This window comes from Sus scrofa, chromosome 4 (assembly GCF_054392235.1).
Source record: "Sus scrofa isolate SSC_HxYL_T2T_F1_AM1 chromosome 4, Sscrofa_HxYL_maternal_Yorkshire_Landrace_v2.0, whole genome shotgun sequence".
In the NCBI taxonomy this organism is placed as follows: domain Eukaryota; kingdom Metazoa; phylum Chordata; class Mammalia; order Artiodactyla; family Suidae; genus Sus; species Sus scrofa.
Window position 1 is genome coordinate 89,683,106 of NC_139386.1, and position 12,872 is coordinate 89,695,977.

General features: G+C 46.5%; 1 protein-coding gene across 3 annotated transcripts in view; it reads left to right on the forward strand.

Moving 5' to 3' along the window:
• The window catches only part of RXRG (retinoid X receptor gamma), a 124,823-nt gene that overhangs the window by 86,522 nt on the left and 25,429 nt on the right, over nt 1-12,872 (forward strand). For 2 of the 3 annotated variants that reach the window (XM_013988076.3, NM_001130213.1), the window contains 1 exon segment: nt 6,294-6,541. In XM_013988076.3, the coding sequence (XP_013843530.1) occupies nt 6,323-6,541 (219 nt within the window). In that variant the 5' untranslated portion in view covers nt 6,294-6,322. 3 annotated transcript variants of the gene reach the window in all.

The following is a 12,872-nucleotide window of genomic DNA, read 5'->3' on the forward strand; positions in this document are numbered from 1 at the left end:
GCGAGGGAGTAGAGTGGCATAGGTTCCCGTGGTGGTCCCTTGACTTTATATGGAGAGTCTCAACTCTTAGAAATAGCAAGTTTTTACCTCTGTCCCCTTCCCTGTGGGTGGGCATTAACCATTATCAATGATTCATCATTAGTTTCCATTCCACCCTCAAGAAGGGACAGCCAACTCTACCCAGGCACAGCAGTAAAGGGGCAGAAACGCCGAGCCATTTGTTCTCTTGTCTAGCCAATCAGAAAGACTCGTGCTTGACATTTTACATTTATTGGCTGAGCATGAGGTTGCTAAGCAACTTCCTTGCCTTGATAAGAATTCTGTAGTTCCAAGTACCTGGGCTTCTCTTTCTCAATAAGTATCTGCTCAACACACACATGCAATTCATTCTCTCCAGATTTCACAGGTTTTAGTTTTGGTAAACATTAGGAACATAGATTTCTTATGCAAATAATTTCTATTGATGAACTCTCTATATACATTAACTCTTTTATATACATTAATTAACAAAAAACTATTCCAGGAATTCCCATCGTGGCTCAGTGGTGAACGAACCTGACTAGTGTCTTTGAGGACACGGGTTTGATCCCTGGCCTCGCTCAGTGGGTTAAGAATCTGGCGTTGTTGTGAGCTGTGGTGTAGGTTGCAAACGTGGTTCGGATCCAGCATTGCTGTGGCTGTGGTGTAGGCCATCAGTACAGCTCTGATTCGACCCCTAGCCTGGGAACCTCCGTATGCCACGGGTGTGGCCAAAGAAAACCAAAATCAAAAACAAAAAAACTATTCCGTGTGTTGATCAGTCAACAAATATTTTTTGAGCATCTATCATGTTCTAGATGGAGTGCTAGATTCAATGATACTTGTGGTGAAAATTTAAATATATGACAGCCAGTAGGGTACCAGGCATTCCGAATGGAAGTTGGCCTGGAGGATCTCTGTGTGCCAGGCTGGATTATGGGAAGATCTGGGGGGTCCTAGGGGAAGGGTTGGAGTGTCTGAGATGATGGAACGTCACTCTGGGCTCAGAGAAATGGCTAATATTATAAACAACTGGTGCATTTGTACTGGTGTATGATATTGACCATCCTTAATAAAGTGTGTACTCTTGGCATGGTGTGGGTTAAACCCTTTTCTTACATCATCTACAATGGTATTCAAGCCAGGCACAGACCTCCCTAACAACCTTTACAGTATAGTAAGTAATTGCAGCGGCTACCGCTGGGCCAGTGGCCTCAGATGTTCTCAGCATACCTGAGATAGGCATATGTACCCCGACTTATGGCTGAGGAAATGGTGGTTCAGAGAAGTCAAGTTCCTGGCTCAAGTGTCAAGTTCTTCTCTTCTCAGGAGAAGAGAAGCTCCTAAGAAAGTCCCCTGAAAAGTGGTACAGCCTTGATCCAACTTAGAACTTTTGGGTTTCAGAGTCTCATATTCTGCATAAACAGCTCCCCCATGTCCACACAATGCACAGTGGACTTTAGAAATCAATATAGTATATGCAGCCTGCAGATTTCCTAACAGCTTTGTTTCCTGGTCACACTCTTAGCATCTCAAACTGCAGTTTGGAATCCCAAACAGCCCAAAGAACGAATATGGTCCAGCCGATGATGGCAGGGCCTCCTTGGCAAGGAGTTCAGACTGGGACCATTCCAGACTGCCACCACCTGCACGTCCTTCTTTTAGATGCCAGATCCTTCCTAGCTCGATGTTCAGGGAACAGCACTGGATGGGATCTTAGAAGCCGCTGGCTGCCAGCTCCTTACATGGGGAGAATGAGGCCCAGGAATATGAAAGGCTTTTCTTAGGTATGTTGCTAGGAGAGAAGAGAAGCTCCTAAGAAAGTCCACTAACTCTCTTCCATCAGATAAGGAATTTGTGCATTTCCCAGGTGTCTGACAGTGGGCACGGTACGAGGGGCTGAAGAGGCTCAAGAGGGCGTGTGGTCAGGGATCCAGCAATGCTGCCGGCCTGCAGAGGCTGAGAGAATTGAGCTTTAGAAAAAACTTGAGGGAGTTCCTGCCGTGGCACAGTGGTTAACGAATCCGACTAGGAACCATGAGGTTGCGGTTCGGTTCCTGCCCTTACTCAGTGGGTTAACAATCCGGCGTTGCTGCGAACTGTGGTGTAGGTTGCAGACGCGGCTCGGATCCAGCGTTACTGTGGCTCTGGCGTAGGCTGGTGGCTGTAGCTCCGATTTGACCCCTAGCCTGGGAACCTCCATATGCCGCAGGAGCGGCCCAAGAAATAGCAAAAAGCCAAAAAAAAAAAAAAAAAAAAAAAAAAAAAAGAAAAGAAAAAACTTGACTTCAGATTTGGACCAGAAACCAGATTTTTGAAAAACTTGTGCTGGCTGTAGTTCCCACATGGCTATGAAAAAAAAGGAGTGAGAGAAAAAGAGGCTGTAAAAATGTGGACAAATATAAGTTAGTGTCTGGGAGAATGAATTAGTTTTCTGTTGAGAAACACTTTTGCCATTATAGGCATTGTTTTCCACCTTTTTTTTTTTTTAAAGGCTATTTATTTCTAAGAAATACTGGGTCATTATGAGAGGCAAAGAACCAAAAATGCATTTGTGTAAAGAAGTACTTGTCTTTTGTAATTTTATTTTAAAAAATATGGTTATAAAGTAGCTCACCTCTTCTGGGTCATTAACGCAGCAGAAACAAATCGTCTTTTTTTTTTTTTTTTTTTGCTTTTTCGGGCTGCACCAATGGCATATGGAGTTTCCCAGGCTGGGGGTCGAATCAGAGCTACAGCTGCTGTCCTGTGCCACAGCCCCAGCAATGCCAGATCTGAGCCGTGTCTGCAACCTATATACCACAGCTCATGGCAACCCCAGATCCTTAACCCACTGAGCAAGGCCAAGGATCAAACCTGCAACCTCATGGTTCCTAGCCGGATTTGTTTCCACTGCACCACAACGGGACCTCTAGAAACGAACCACATTTTTTTTTTTTTTTTTTTTGGTCTTTTGTTGTTGTTGTTATTGTTGTTGTTGCTATTTCTTGGGCCGCTCCCTCAGCATTATTGTTGTTGTTGTTGCTATTTCTTGGGCCACTTCCGCGGCATATGGAGGTTCCCAGGCTAGGGGTTGAATCGGAGCTGTAGCCACTGGCCTACGCCAGAGCCACAGCAATGCAGGATCCGAGCCGCGTCTGCAACCTACACCACAGCTCACGGCAACGCCGGATCATTAACCCAATGAGCAAGGGCAGGGACCGAACCCGCAACCTCATGGTTCCTAGTTGGATTCGTTAACCACTGCGCCACGACGGGAACTCCACGAACCACATTTTTAAGGCCATTGCAAACCAAACTCTAACTGACTCTTTCTTTCTACCTCAACAATGTACCATTTTCATCACTGAGTAGTCAAGGCATGTTCTTTTTTTTTTTTTTTTTTCTTTTTTACGGCCACAACTACGGCATATGCAAGTTCCGGGGCCAGGGATTGAATCTGAGCTGAAGCTGCAACCTACACCACAGCTGTGGCAATGCCAGGCTGGGGATTGAAACTGTGCCTTGGCAGCAACCCAAGCCACTGCAATTGGATCCTTTTTTTTTTTGTCTTTTTGTCTTTTTGCCATTTCTTGGGCTGCTCCCTCAGCATATGGAGGTTCCTAGGCTAGGTGTTGAATTGGAGCTGTAGCTGCCAGCCTACGGCAGAGCTACAGCAACACAGGATCCGAGCTGCATCTGCAACCTATACCACGTCTCACGCAACGCCAGATCATCAACCCACTGAGCAAGGGCAGGGATCGAACCTGCAACCTCATGGTTCCTAGTCGGATTCGTTAACCACTGCGCCACGACGGGAACTCCTGCAATTGGATTCTTAACCCACTGCCCCTCAAGGGGAACAACTTCAAGGCATAGTCTGATTGTGCTTTAAATTTCAGTTCTCTCTTACATCACTCATTTTATTCTGGAAATGATTTTTGAGTTTCCCAAGTCTATATGTTTATATTTTTGGACCGTTTGTGTTCCTTAAACATCATTTCTTTGCATACTGTTTTCATGATATGCTATATATCGTGTGTTCTTGTACTTTGAATTTTCCTGAGGTCAATTTACTTTTTTTGGAAACTTAAATAGTGGTTTTTAGGAAGGTAATTTTATACAAACAATGAAAGCAGAGTCCCTTGCTATAAACAGAAGGAGACACATAAAATAAATATAAAACTATTAATATTTGTTTTATATTAATACCTTCCACTTAAAATACCACCTAAAGTGTCCCTTACCACTGGTGTTGCAGGTCCCTCACCTTGGGAACCCTTGGGTTGATGAATGTCTGAGGCAAAACCTTGTTCCTGTCTGTCCCACAGCTCTGGGCCTGGTGTTGGGCACTGGCTTCTCCCTGGGGATATAGAACTGAGAGGCACAGTCTCTGAGATGCATTTAAAACAGAATAAGGAGAGTTACAGGGCCCTTTGGTCCGTTTTTGGAAGGCTGGTGCTGGAAGGGAAGACCCATTTCCCTCAGATGGCTTGGCTGGAGGGGAGGACAGCTGTCGTCCCCGCTGAGTTCACGGCTCCCCGCCCATCAAGTCAGGCTGGCTCCTAACTCACCTGTCACATGTTATCTTGGTAACAGGCTCAAGGTGTACATTGGCCTCTTCAAATGTCACAGGCTACCAGGGCTTCCAGAGAGTCTAAAGTTGTTCTTTCTAATCAGTGGCCGTCTGGGAAGAATTTTTTGGTTTTTCTGGCTTAAATTCCTGGAAGCTGCCCTTGTCTCTCTCCTTCAGATGCACTTTCAGCTTGAGATCACTTTATTATTGAATCATCTTGTACGTTGTGATGTGATGGCTCCCCAAATCATCTCTGCTGTCCTTGACAGAAAACACAGGAGAGAGTGTGGACTTCAGATTGACAGCCTGAATCTGGGTTCTGTCACTTACTACCTGGCTAGTGCCAGGCACTATGCTAGTGGTGAGGATACAAAAATTGACACTTCCCCCTCCCTCATAATTTAGCAGAAAATACAAGGAAATAAATAGGCTATTATTTGGAAAACAGAAGAGGACATCAGGGAAGGCTTCCTGGAGGAGGTGATGCTTGTGTTTGACCTCGAAGGATGAATCAGAACTTGCTAGACAAAGGAGGTGAGGGCTGGTCATCCTAGAACTAGAAGCAGCATGCGGGTGAGACTGAGCTTAAGGTGTCTCATCTGTAAAAGCCTGAAATCATGCTCATAGGCCTACTGTCAGGATAAAATGAGTTAATGTACAGAAATTGCCTGATGCTATTCAGAACGCACAAGAAGTATCATTTGAACCCTTTTGCCTCTTCTCTGTGGACCCACAGCATGTGGTTCGCCTCAGGTGTGGTGCTTAGAACAGGGTGATTGGGATTCATCTGACTATGAGACAAGTGTCCCTGATAGACTGAAGGTCCTAGGCAGAGTCACTAGAAGGTCCCAGCCTCCTTGGGAATGATGGTTCTTTCTATGAGTAGACCTTAGCCAAGCCCTTAGAAACTCCAAGGGCAGCTCCAAGCTGACATTTGTGCATTTAAGAATAGCTGCACAGGAGTTCTCATTGTGGCTCAGTAGGTTAAGAACCCAACATAGTGTCCATGAGGATGCAGTTCAATCCCTGGCCTCGTTCAGTGGGTTAAGGATCCGGTGTTGATGCAAGTGGTCCTATAGGTCACAGATGTGGCTCAGATCCGGTTGCTCTGGCTGTGGTGTAGGTCAGCAGCTGCAGCTCCAATTCAACCCCTAGCATGGGAATTTCCAATATGCCACAGGTGCAGCCCTAAAAAAAAAAAAAAAAAAAAAAAAAGAAAAAAGAAAGAAAAAAAAGTAAAAGAATTGTTTCAAAGTGATGCCTCTGATGCCCCATGTTCCCCTTCAGAATGTGAAGGGAGCACGTCTCTCCCTGCATCCTTTCCCTAAAGCTACACTCAGTGCCACCAAGCTCTCCAAAAGGCTTAAGACTGCCCTGCATGTAGAAGGTGCTCAAGAGACATTCCTTGAATAGAGTGAATGTCCGGGGACTTGTGAACGACGCCCTTGTGGCCGTGGCTGTTGATCTGATGCAATTCAAGGTGAATTCCTTGCAGGACACAGAGCACTCACACATCAATGAGTATTTCTGTCCTGTATCAGGCCCTCTCCCCTCTCTGTTCTTTGATTGCCTTCATTATGCCAGTTCTGAGGGATTCACAGGTGTGCAGATGTGGCTGGAAGGGGGGAAGGATACAGGAACAAAAGGAGGTGTGCTCTCCCTGGTACCATCTCTATGCTCCCCTGACCTCCCATTACCTATGACCTTCTTCTCCCTACAGGCTCCCCTGGCCACTCTGGCTCCACGTCCATGAGCCCATCAGCAGCCTTGTCCACAGGGAAGCCAATGGACAGCCACCCCAGTTACACCGACACACCAGTGAGTGCCCCACGGACCCTGAGTGCGGTGGGGACCCCCCTCAATGCCCTGGGCTCTCCATACCGGGTCATCACTTCTACTATGGGCCCACCTTCAGGAACGCTGGCAGCCCCTCCAGGAATCAATCTGGTTGCCCCACCCAGCTCTCAGGTAGGTGTCTGCCATCTCCAAGGACTTTCCAATCAACTCAAAACATTTCATCCTGGTGCTCCTGGCATGGAGCCAGCACTCAGCAGGTGCTTAATGTGTGCTTGCGAAGCGGTTGGGTTGTCTCTGCAGATTTCCCTCCTATAGGGCCTTTAGTGAACATGTCCTCAGGCAGAACAGCCCCAGAGAACTGATGATGCCTCATGGTCCAGGAGACTGTGGCCCAAAGAGAGAGCCACCCCTGGGGTTTCAATGGTTCAGCCCTGGCTGAGATTGCAGCATCTCTCAGGCCTGTTTGTCATCCATGGGTGGATTCCCTTAATACTTCTCAGCTCAATGCCAGGTGTCTTTTGAGTCACTGAAGTGCCTGGTGCTCTACTGCATGCCACAGGGGACACTGAAATGATCATGATATTGTCTTTGCTCTCCAGGAGCTTGTAGTTGATAAGGGAGATAGGCAGGTGTGGCAAATAGATATAGAACAGTGCAGACTGTGTTATATACATGCTGTCTCTGAGATAGAGGCAAAGATTGTGGAAACTCAGGGGGGAAAAAAAAACCCTTCATTTAATTCTTAGTTCCTCTTGCTACAACAGAGGCAAGGATGTAGGTGCATGGAAGACACTGCATTGCTGTCTGAGGAACTTACAGGATGGACAGATGCCATTTATGTCCTTCCAACAGAGTCACATGAGATCATTGATCTTCCTTTCTTGTAGTGGTCAGCTATTCCTGTAATGATGCTATATAACAAACAACTCCCCAATTGCCATGGCTTCCAAAAACACACAATTTTTTTTCTTACTCACAAGTTTATGTGTTGACTAGGAAGATTTTGTTTCAGATGGTGGGTGAGCTGGGCTAGGCTACAGGCTGGGTAAGGTCACATCCTCATGTCCCAGACTAAGGCAGAAGCTACTTAGGGCTTGCCTTTCTCAGCATATCTCCCAGAAGTGCGAAATCTAAACCAAATCAGGAAAGTACAGTGAAGTCTCCACTTAAGTCATGTCCGCTAATATCCCATTGGGCTAAGAGAACTGTATGGCTGACTCCAACATTGGTGGAGCAGGGAAATGGTTTGTGCCTGTTTTAGTGGGAGGCACTATGAAGACATAGTGCAAAGGATGTGAAAAATTAGGAGTGAAGAATTAGGAACAATAATCCCACTGACCTCACTTCCTTCTCACTGCTGTATACCAGTCTCACTATTGGGCCAGGCTGCCTCTTGCCCCAACCACCAGCCCCATCTAGGAGCAGAATTAGTAGGTCCTTTAGCCTTCTATGAATGTATAATTTGAAGAAGAGACAGGACTCCCATTGCGTTAGCATTTCTTGCTGCTACAGAGAGAAGTTCAGAGACTACCCCTAGAGTCCCCTCCAAGACACTTCATGTGCTCAAAGTCTTAAAGCAAAACCATGGGAAATCATAGAATGATAGAGTCAGGAAGGACTTCAGAAAAGTTTTCATCTATGAATTAGAGAATCTGAAAAAGACCTTAGCGATCATCTAGTGTAGGGATTATAGGAGCCAGGTGCCAGGTAGGTAACATAGATGGATGAGTGAGGCTGATGGGGCCTGTAGGGAGCTACCCTTCTCCCTTGAAACTATTCACATTCAAAGATTTAAAGCACTCCATGGGCCAAGCAGAGTACTTTTGTGGATCCTATTTGGTCAGCGCTTTAACTCCAATTTATAATCACCTGTAGGGATCTTTTTTCTTCTTCTTTTTTTTTTTTTTTTTTTTTTTTGCCACCCCAAAGTATATGGAGTTCCCGGCCCAGGGATCACATCCAAGCTGCAGTTTTGACCTATGCCACGGCTTCAGCAATGCTGGATCGTTAACGCTCTGTGCTGGGCTGGGGATCGAACCTGCATCCCAGTGCTCCAAAGACAACACTGATCCCATTGTGCTGCAGAGGAAACTCCAAAGTAAATCTTTTTCAGAGTACACCTTTCTCCCTCATCACATATTTTGGCCCTTGTGCAGGTTGTCAAAGCCCTACGGAGAATCACTAATTGGTCCAAGTCCTTCATCCCACATAGGTTCAGTGGGCTCAGGTGATGTGTCCAGCCTTGTACAGTCAGTCACGCAGAGCCAGGGTTGGACCCCAGGTCTCCTGACCCCCACTCAGTCTTCAGGATGCTGCATTTGTCCACTGCTGTTGTATATACCAACTTAACCAATCACCTTAGGATCTTCCTGTTGGCTGCCAAGAATTTAAAAATAATCAGTGCTCTTAAGGAATCTTGTGGCAGACATGGCATATCTTGCAGATAAATTGCAGTGTCATGGTCATAGGTGTAGGGGCAGAACCCAGGAGAGCATAGAAAAGGGAGCTGTGAATTGCCAGTCATGTGTGTTCCATGAAGGTGTCAAGTGCTCAGAGGAGTAGGGACCAAATAACAGTGTGGGGGGGCATGTATTTATGCCAGTCTCACCCACTGTCATCAGCAGAGCTGATGATACCCACCCTTCAGGAGGTGGGGCCCTGAAGACACTTGCTTATTCACTTTTTTTCATGTGAATGGATTCCAGGAAGGCGGGCCAAAGCCAATAGGTTAGATACAGAACGAGAGGTTGAGGTTCTGGGACAAAAGTGAAATTTTGCAAAGGGCATTCACATTCATTCAAAGAACTATTTAGCAGGACCTGCTCTGTATCCGGCACTGTTTGACACTGTCCTAAGGTCCTAGGCATAGGCACTAATAAGCCTTTACTTTCATGGCAACCACACTGTAGCAGACAAGACAGAAACCAAACAAATGAACCAGATATTTTCAGAGGGCAATTGTGTCCATGAAGAAATAAAACGGGGAGGTGATCAACAGTGACAGGGTTTGGGGGTGGGGAGGGGGCAAGGTGCTGGCCCTCCAAGGCTGCTTTTAGCAACCACAGTCCAGTCTAACTGAGCCAAACCTGGCCGGTAGATTCAGCTTCAGAGCCCTGTGAGTGGCAGGACCGCTATTCCTGGACCATATGTCTGTACAGAGGGATTGGGGTTGAAAGGTCAACTGAAAGCTTTGGTCCTGGCCAACTGGGCTGTGTGCAGAGGCCGAGGCCAAGTTTGGCTTTGGGAGCTATATTAAGCTTGCCAAGCCCTGGTGAAGCTCAGCAGCCCCAGACACTGAGCAGCTCTGTGGGCTTGGGTTCTGGAACCACACGGCAGTGACACTTTGCCCAATTAACTAGATAACACAGGACATCTAGTGCCCTCAGAGTGAGCTGTGGTGAGTTGGACTCCGAGCACTCTGAACAGACGATTCCTGTGTGTCTTGCCTTTCTGGCCCAGGACTGGGTCCGAGTGGGACTTGGCTGGGAAACATGCTCCTTCTGTGACCTGGTCTAGGGTAAGTGCGATTTGGGGGTGAGGGGAGGAGGGAGCGCACAGTGTGGGAATGACGGATGGGGTATCCTAGTCTGTGCTCTGTCCTTCTGGTGTTTGAGCTTCTCCTTTTGCTCTGGTTGGATTTTCAGTCTTGAGGAGTAAAGAGAACTAAGCTGACACTCTGGAGGCAGGGACTGTGGAAACCACTTTAACTTGTATTTATCTCAGTTCCCTCTTCTCTATGGTGGGGAAACACTTTTTGCCCTGATTGCCGATGAATCCAAGGAGATGTGGATTTGAAAAATCACCTCTTAAGTGCTTATGATGCTCTATGGCAGTAAGGTTGTATTATTATTATTATTATGCAGAAGTGAGAGATCATGCAGCTAGGTGATGTATATTGTACACCTACGTGACCGTTGGTTCAAGTGTGTGTACTTTGTTGTTGAAAGGTTCTAGAGACATTCAATTCTATAAGCAGTCACTGAACTAAGCATTTTAAAACTGTATAAGACTCAGCCCCCTGCCCTGGGGAATATCTAGTTGGAGTGAGAAATTTCCCAAAACACCAAATATGTAATTGGAAAGGTATTTATGCACCTTTCAGACAGAGTGATTTAGATCACATTTTCCTCTGTGTGTGTGTGTGTGTGTGTGTGTGTGTGTGTGAGAGAGAGAGAGAGAGAGAGAGAGCGAGAGATTCAGACAGACATACAGACAGACAGACACTGAGTTTTTGTAAGTATGATGTCTTTTGACTGGACACTCCCAACCCAGCTGCCTGACCTGGGTGTTGATAATCCCTGCCCAGGTAGTGATTGATAACTGAACGATTATCCTTTCAGGTGCATTTTTTGCAGAGAATACTATGATAACAAAAATTGCAGAAGTTAGAGCTAGAACAGACTTTTAAGATCCTCTTGTTTAATGATTTTTAAAAGCCATAATGTCTTTCCTTCAAGTGAAAGCATGTTTAGAAGCCAAACACACATCACATAAAAACAGGTCTGGTGAACGAGAGGCGGGAGATGTGAAGACTTCTTACTCAACCTCCCCATCCCTGGCCACACACACACACACACACACACACACTCTATGGGCTTGGAAAACCATGGCTCTAGTTTGTGGATGAGGAAACGGAGTGTCTCAGTCAAGTCATCCATCTGGTCAGGCTCACACAGCAATGAAGTGGCAGGTCCAGGCTCCCTACTTTTCATGACAAAGACCCTCACTAGCTGAAAGAAATGGCACTTTAAGGAGTCCACTCCTGGAAGAGAAGTGCTTGCCTGTGACCTGACCAGCCAGCCACATATCTGCCTTGAGTGGAATAATTTGGGCTGAAAGCAGCTCAGAAATGTGGGACCCAATGTTCCATGATAGCTCCAGGGCATCTAGGATGCGTTTGGTCCTTGGCTGAGAGCCTGCAAATGGAAGACAGTCTAGCCAAGTGTGTTTCTGCCCTATTCTCAGGAGCAGCCAGCCGCTGGTAAATCCCAGCTCTAAAGTGCTCATTTCAGCAGAGCTGCTTCTAATGGAACAAGACAGCTGGGGCCGTGGGACTGGGGACCAGACAGCTAATGGGTTTGAGCTCTGGTGGCCACCTTCAATCTCATCTGCCATTGCACTGAGCCCACACATACCCTTGGCCAGCAGAGATCAGTGGAGGAGAGAGCTTCAACAGACCTGTCCCAACTTCTGCCTCCCACTGCCATCCCGACTCAGGAAGAGAAGGGGTGTTGGAGAGGGGCTGCCAGGAGCATGGCTAGAAGCAGGTCAGCGCCTCTGGGGGCTCATTGCCAGTGAGGTGGGGCAGGAAGCAGCCAGGGCAGGGGTGGTCTGCCAGAAAAGACTGGCAATGTGGGGAAGGAGGAAAGGTGACTTGGGATCCAGTAGTCCGGGGATCCTGGCTCCAACCTGTTAGATCTGGGAAGGCCCCGCATCTGGCATCTGGGCAGGTGCCATAGTTTTGAGTGTCTCTCTAATATTGGCTGCCTCATACGTTTAGGGCATAACTCCTCTGCTAAAAACCTCATGGCTACTCATTGCCTTTCAGATTAAATCCACTCTCTTAAGCCACTCAGTCAAGCCCCAGGCTCAGTCACAGCCCACCTCCTAGCCATGTCTCCCATCCATCCACAGGACACAAATACCTGGGTTTTCCTCCAGGCCTTGTTTGTCAAAACCTTTTACCCATCACTGGCCCTTACCAACTGAATCCATTTTTAAAAATTGATGTGAAGTTGATTTACAATGTTGTGTTAATTTCTTCTGCAAGACAAAATGATTCAGTTACACACACATGTACATTCTTTTCTACATTCCTTTCCTTTATGATTTACACAGGATATTGAATATAGTTCCCTGTGCTATAAAGTAGGACCTTGTTGTTTATCCGTATAATAGTTTGGTGTTGGAGGTTAGCAGATGCAAACATCTCCATTTTTGAAGGCTGTCAAGTCCCAGGTCATATGCCACCTCCTTCAAGACATTTTTCCGAATCTCGCTTGCTTGTGATCTTTCTTTCCCAAACTATGCCAACTCTTTTTTTTTTTTTTTTTTGTATTTTTAGGGCCAGACTTGTGGCATGTGGAAGTTTCCAGGCTAGGGGTTGAATCAGAGCTGCAGCAGCGGGCCTACGCCACAGCCACAGCAACGCTGGATCCTTAACCCACTGAGCTAGGCCAGGGATCAAACCTGGGTGCTCATGGATGCTAGTCAGATTCGTTTCCGCTGAGCCATGACGGGAACGCCCCAACTAACTTTTAATCTCTTTGATGGCCAGTTTCCTGAGAAGTCTGTATCTTCTTCCTGTTCATATCCCAGTAGGATTTTTTAATGAGAGAATGAATAAACAACTTAAAGGCTCCATTTCCTCATTTGAAAAATAGGAAGACCTCATAGGATTGTGGCAAGGATTAAAATAGTTAATTAGCGCTGAGCAAACTTTCCTCAGATGGTAGCACTAACAGTAGCAAGAACAATCATTACTGTTCTGTGACCTCTGGGA